The 6385-nt window shown below is 53.0% G+C and overlaps 2 protein-coding genes across 2 annotated transcripts in view; one reads left to right on the top strand and one right to left on the bottom strand.

The window, feature by feature from the left end:
* The first annotated feature begins 1883 nt into the window (after positions 1-1883).
* Positions 1884-3008, top strand: LOC146599062 (mid1-interacting protein 1-B-like). The gene is made up of 2 exons (XM_085299238.1): positions 1884-2320; positions 2679-3008. Exon 1 carries the CDS (start codon positions 1910-1912, stop codon positions 2297-2299), a length of 390 nt encoding a protein of 129 aa, XP_085155364.1. The 5' UTR covers positions 1884-1909; the 3' UTR covers positions 2300-2320; positions 2679-3008.
* Positions 3009-4562: 1554 nt separating this feature from the next.
* NDUFC2 (NADH:ubiquinone oxidoreductase subunit C2) overlaps positions 4563-6385 on the bottom strand; it is a 3612-nt gene continuing 1789 nt past the window's right edge. The window contains exons 2-3 of the mRNA XM_085299252.1: positions 5892-6150; positions 4563-4772 (exon numbers count right to left, since the gene is read on the bottom strand). Coding sequence (XP_085155378.1) covers positions 4723-4772; positions 5892-6150 — 309 coding nt within the window. The 3' untranslated portion in view covers positions 4563-4722. The remainder of the gene's footprint in view (positions 4773-5891; positions 6151-6385) is intronic.

The following is a 6385-nucleotide window of genomic DNA, read 5'->3' on the forward strand; positions in this document are numbered from 1 at the left end:
CTGGAGATATTCAAAACCTGCCTGGACACAACCCTGTGCAACATGCTCTAGGGGATCCTGCTTGACAGGGAGGTTGGACTAGATGATCTCCAGAGGTCCCTTCCAACCTAAGCCATCCTGTGATTCAATCCCCTCTGCCCCCCCCCACCTCCACGTTAGGGAAATGCAGGGAGTCAAGGGCTCCTCGCAAGCCTGGAAACCCCGACAGAGTGCTGCTGGGACCAGATGCAGGCTGAGACGGCTGCTTGACCCTGGGCCTGCTCRGCTCGCGGCAGCAGACGTGTTGGGAGTGGGGAGCACAAACACATTACTGCTTGTGGCGATTTGGGGTCAGTGAGATGGGGGAGGAGGACACTGGGGGTGGCCACGCATGGGGCGCAGTCCTGAGCCTGCATCAGACAGGGCTGGTGCCTCCATGGGGATCCCACGGTGGGTAGCGGCGAGGGAAGGTGGTGCCCAGAGCAGGCGGGGGCACAGGCTGGTGCGGGGGGGAGAGGGCAGCTCCCAGCACCCGCTTTTGGCTGGTGCAGCACAGCTGGACACTTGTGGGGCTGCTGGTAGCACGGCGTGYGCACATGGAGCGCTGTCCGGGAGCGCTGCCCATTGCCAGGGGGGCAAAAGGCCAAAGGGGCCTGCGGGACATTCCCAAAATAGGGCCCTATTGCCACACAGCCACGCTGGGACAGGCAGAGCYGGCCGGTTCCCCAGCCCTGGCCTCTGCCCCGGTGATGAGGACAGGCTGACGCCGTCCCCGCGCCAGGGCCGTTGCCCCGGCTGTCGGCAGCTCGGCTGCGCCAGGGCCCCGTGACGTGCCCAGGCCGGACCCATGCAGAGACATCTCCAGGCTTCAGAGCAGCACCGGCCCCCCCAGGCCATGCCGGGACGCCATGGTGGGGGTCTCCGAAGCGGCATCGGTGTGAGCAAGTGTGTCCCACTCCATGGGCATGGACAGGGAGCACGGGGGCGAGGGCGGCAGCGTGGTCGTCCCGCGCACGGGCTGCGTCCTTGCAGAGGAGAGAGCAGAAAAYGGGCTTCCTCGAGGAGTTTCCAGGCAGGAGTTTCTCTGCGCTCCYGGCCTCTCCATCGCCAAACCAGCCGCCTCGCAGAGACCTGTGCTGGGCCCTGGCTGAGCTCTCCCACGCGCCCGGTCGCAGCAGAAAGCCCTGAGCCACGCGGCCCCCCAGGCACCGCGTTGTTCTCCCCACGYGGAGACTGCTCAGTGCCCCGAGCTGCAAGACTTCCCCTGTCCCGGTCTCAGGTTGTCTTTCCCCAGCACGACCCGTGGCCTGGGGAAAGCTCTCGGAAGTGGGCTTCTTTGTGAGTTTCTCACGGCCACACGCTAATTAGATGCCCTGGCTCTCAGGTAACGACGAACCCAACGCAGTGGCTCACTGACAGCGAGTTCTTTCCGAATTGCTCCCTGGCTGCTGCTGACCACCATCACCTCTGAGCTAGCTGTGGCGAAATGGCGGGTCGCGATTTCTCAGGAAGGTTTGTGCACCAAGCGTTGCATAARGAGAGAAAGGAGACATAGCACTGCGGAAGGGGGCAGGAGCTCGGCACCCTCCCCTCTGAACAGCAGCCACTCAAGGAGGACAGGCCAAGAGGAGGCCCCACAGCAACTCCCCTCGCGGCCACGGCCTGGTCTGCATGTCGAAATGCACCAGGATCTCCAGCCAGTTCCGGTGAAGGCCAAACCAGGGCTGATTACACCCTGGCTGAGCTACAGCTGGGGCAGCAGCCAAGTCCCAGCCCTGCCACCAGCCAGCACGGCCGTTGGCTGAGAGGAGAGGAGGGACGGCCACCCCAGACTGATGCCCCAGGCATAAAAAGCCCTCCGGGGGACAGAGGGAGCAGACGGTGCTCACTGAGCCRAGAAAAGCTCTGCTGGAGCCACAGGAGCTGGGCCATGGAGCAGTACTTCTCGGCCACACAGAAGATGGAGCAGGAGGTGATGTTTCCCAGCCTGCTCCGAGGGGTCTTCCTGGAGCCCGACGAGGCCTCCCCCACCGCCAGCGGTCGCAAGGACCTGTACGAGCACTACCAGCTCCTGAAGTCCATCAAGCCTGTGGTGGAAAGAGGCCTGGGGTCCGTCACCGAGCACAGCCTGCCCAGCGCCAGCATGCACAAAGCCCCAGACGACGATGTAGACACTGATCTGGAAGAGCGCCTGTCCCACCACCTCAACGGCTTGCAGCAGGTGCTCACCCATCTCACCAGAGACGCCAACGCCCTCACCCGACGGTACAGCCAAATCCTCGAGCAGATCAACCTCAGTGAAGGGCAGCCCAGCTGGTGAACCTGACCCTCCACCTCCAAGGTAAGAGCATGGGGACAYGCAGAGCCCAGGGGAACAAGGCAAGAGGCAGCCAGTGTCCCCGAGCACAGGGGGTCCTGGGGAAATGCTTTGGCATTGGTGTGGGCTCSCCAAATGCCAGCAGACTGAAATCTCCATGCTACAAGTAGCACTTCATCTCCTCCTGTCAACACAGACCTTCCTGGAYGATTGATTTCTAGCGTGCTGGGGCTGGGGATAAGGTCTCTCRCTGGGCAAGCCAGCAACAAAGACACCCTGGATGGGTTTTCTGGGGTGATGGCAGATGCCCTTGCAGAATCAGTACAGGGGACACAAAGGAGAGCATGCCACCGTTAAACACCACCTCTGCCTCTTCCCACAGGCCAACTCATCCTCCGTGCACTGAGGCAGCTCATCCCTGACCACCAGTGCTGCTGCACAATGGCAATGGTTTTGACCCTGGGAAAACCACATTGGCTGTCGTCCCCATATGAAGAATCATCTGCCATCTTCTTGGAGGTCCATCAGAAGAGCTCCGTGGCTCAAGACATATCTCTTTATTTTCAAAGAGCAGCATGCAGACAACYGCATTGCACTACTGCACTGAGAACCCCGCCAGGCCCTTGTAAATGCTGAACCCCTTCTCCAGCTGGTACCTGGACTTTGAGGGGAGTTTCCCCCCACTCCTTGCTAATAAAACTATTGTCTTGAAGGCTCTTGTGAGTGTTGGTGCTTTCCTTCAGATTGAAGCCCTGCCTGAGGCGTCCCCCAGAGTCAGGGAAGGGGAAACTACCTCTTCCAGTAGCCAAGACTTGTCTCCCCACACAWAACTGTGCGCTGTCCTTGCATGACTGTCCCCAGTTTGGCTGTAGCAGTGCTGCCTCAGCTCATGATGGTGGGCATGGCCACTTCTCAGCCCCAGTGGTGGAAGAAGGCAGGCCCTTTCCTCGCATCCACCTTGTAGAAGCTCATCCATCCCTGGGGATGGAGATCCTGGGACACAGGGGTTCTGGAACTGAGCAGCAGGTGAGGTGAGAAACCCCTCATCTCAGAGCAAGTGTCACTGGACACTCATCCCTGCTCCAGCAGCACCTCTAATACACAGAGGTGATAGGACAGGACAAGGCAGGAATAGGGAGCTGAATGAGCAGCCGCATCCATGTTGCAAACAGCTCCAGCTAGCCTAGGGGTTTTGGCCCGTGCCAGGGTTTGTCCAAGGAAGAGGCACTTGAGAAAGAGCCTCCAGACAGTGCACAGCACAAAACGCTGCACTGAGTGAAGGCTGCACACCCGAGAATGCAACAGCAGTGGAAGAATCTAGGCCAGATGCACTTCTGCACCATGTATTGAGAAATCCAGCACACCAGACTGGTAATTTGAACTGACAAAGAAACTTTGACAACGGTTACAGCAAAAGTTGGAGTCCTCTTTTTTACCAGACCCCTTCTTTTCCCCCCGAAATGCACTGTGTTACTGGAATCACAGCTCAGAAAGGGCACGTCAGGATAGTCACTATCCATTAACAGAAAAGGGAWGGAGGTAGAAGTCTGCACAGATACTAGAAATTTTACAGTGTTTTAAAGACCATTTTCAGGTGTTTCCATGGGAACATCAAGCCATTGCTGATTTTGCCATATTCACTAAAATAGCCTCAAAATTTTCTTTTACTCTTCTGTGTTTTCAGACACAAACATTTAAATACATTTAGAAGTACTCTGACCTTCAGATGTGCCGAGCACTTGGACCCTGAAGTGACATTCAGAAGAGCTGCAGATGCTCAGCATGTCTGGAAAACACTCGGGTTCAAGATGTGGATTCAGGATCCACAAATCAAGCTGGGAAGTGGAAAGGTTGGATCCTGATCATCTTCCTTAGCAAAGGAAAAAACAAAATGAGAAGGCAAAATATAGAGGGAATCAATTATGAAGAGCATGTATTTTCCCTGGTGGTACAGAACTTCTTCCACAGCCAACCTTTGGCTTTGATCCCACTACACTGTCCTCTGGGGCTGGTTCAGCATATGCTCAAAAGTTAGGAAAAAAAGCTATTCGGAAAGAGAAAGCAGGAAGCTACCCATCCACTTTCCTGTGTGGGTTTTTCTTCTTCTCCTTAAATGTACTCTGCATAAACAATCTTCCATTTTCACAATTAAAGGAGTCATAATAATTGAAAAAAGGATGAATCAAATTACTAATTACAGATTTCAACATTACATACACATTGATGATATAGTCGTAATGTTAAAAGAGAGAATAATGAAACACTATGTATTTAATCATAACTTTAATTATATGAAAGCGAATAATCATTTTTCCAAGCCACGTGTACTTGACAGTTACTAACAGACAGCCTGTTTAAGTTACCGGCACGGAATTGGTTCAGCGGACAGCATCCTGCGCACAGGCTCGCAGCTGCTGAAGACATCCTCAGCGAACGGGATAGAAATCCTCCAAAAGCTCTCCTATTCTTTTCTTTTCTGCAAAAGGCAATGAAAGGAATTGGAAAAACCTACTGAATATTTGAGGTAGATTTTGAAGACTTAGATATCAAAGGATTCCTTTTTTTTTTTTTTTTTTTTTTGATCAAGAAGTTAACAAGGTCACCAAAAACTTGTCTCTTGCTACCTCCAGTGAACCAGTGAACTATTAACTTGCAGCATAAACTAAGTAGGTAACTTCCCTTCCTTTTCATAGGGTTGAATTGCAGGTCCCTATAAAGGGACCTCACTAATAAGTGTTCTTTATTTCTACAGTTATCTACTGACACAGCACGATGCAAATCGTCATTAAACAGCAATAGTCAGTATTTTACTGGACGGTACACTARACGCTTAATGCAACTTCACCATTACGTTGCTTCACGTATTGTACAGATTCAGCAGAACAACGCTGTTTGCTAAGGCTCTTTCAAACAACATCAATGAGCTAGTAAGAAACAACTGCRCTTTAGCTTCCTGACATTTCTATTTATACTTTTTTCATCTGCTCTACTTTTTTTCCTGAATGTTCAACACACAACATTTTTGAATCGTCATGCGCTGCAATCTCAAGAAGCTCAGAACTGCGCTACGGACAGCACCACTCTGTCAACACATCCAAAAGGGAACGACCTTACAGTGGGTAACCCATCACCTCTAAAGGCGAAATTCTGCAAGGCAAGGGCGCTTTCTGACTTTAAATTGTATCATGCTTGTAACAAAAAAAAAATCTTCACCTTGACTGGGGCTCCTAAATTTTACAAGACTAAAAACAATAAAAGCCATAATTTCTAATTTTCACTGTTTCTTTTTTTYCCCCTCTCTTTCACTGGCACGAATTTTGCCTATTGTGGCTCTGCAATTTTTATATTAAAACAAGCTTTTCAGAATAAGCGAGGGTYATCAAGGCAGCTGATTTGCAGAGTGGGAATGTCTCTTTTTATATMACAAGTTTCCTGACTACCGTTGCCATTTATGCTGCAAATTAAGTGCAAAGTATGTACGACTTGCCAGATAGGAATAGATTCTACCGCAGACATCAGCATACCGATACGTATTAGTGCTTATTAATCTCCACTGTATGGCAGATTAAGGTCTTAAAATAACAGCTCGTTATACCTTTCCTCTTGAAGTCTTCGGGATGTTGCTTCACGTACTCGAACAATTCTCTGTCGCGTTTAGCATGTATGTATTCCGTCCGCTTAGTCATGTAATACCCAACAAACCAGCCCACAGTCGTGAACAGAATCTGGCGGTGAACCCCTGGATCACGACGAGAAAGGCCAACGCGACCGCTCGGCACGAGCAGAAGCGCAAAYGGGACAAAATCCCCCCAAAGGCCGCCGCCTCGCAGCGGCAGCGACCTCCCGGGCAGCTCCTAGGGGGTCTCCTTCCCCCCCAGGGGGTCTCYTTCCCCCCGGGGGAGGCAGGCGCCGAATCCAGCTGCCCTTGCAGGCGCACGACCCTGAGCCCCCCCAGCCCCGGGTGCACTACCCCCACCCTTCTGCCCCCTGGTTCTGCTTCAAACCCTGCCCCAGCTCCTCTGCCCCACCTCGCCCTGAGCACCCTTGGTCCTTCCTGGTCCCGCTCAGCCCCCTCTCTGGCCCCCCAAG

This window comes from Rhea americana, unplaced genomic scaffold (assembly GCF_003343005.1).
Source record: "Rhea americana isolate MKP2758 unplaced genomic scaffold, rheAme1 scaffold_148, whole genome shotgun sequence".
NCBI lineage: Eukaryota > Metazoa > Chordata > Aves > Rheiformes > Rheidae > Rhea > Rhea americana.

Bases quoted from the DNA above. Each gene is read 5' to 3' on its own strand.
- LOC146599062 (XM_085299238.1), top strand. From the start codon at position 1,910: ATGGAGCAGTACTTCTCGGCCACACAGAAGATGGAGCAGGAGGTGATG.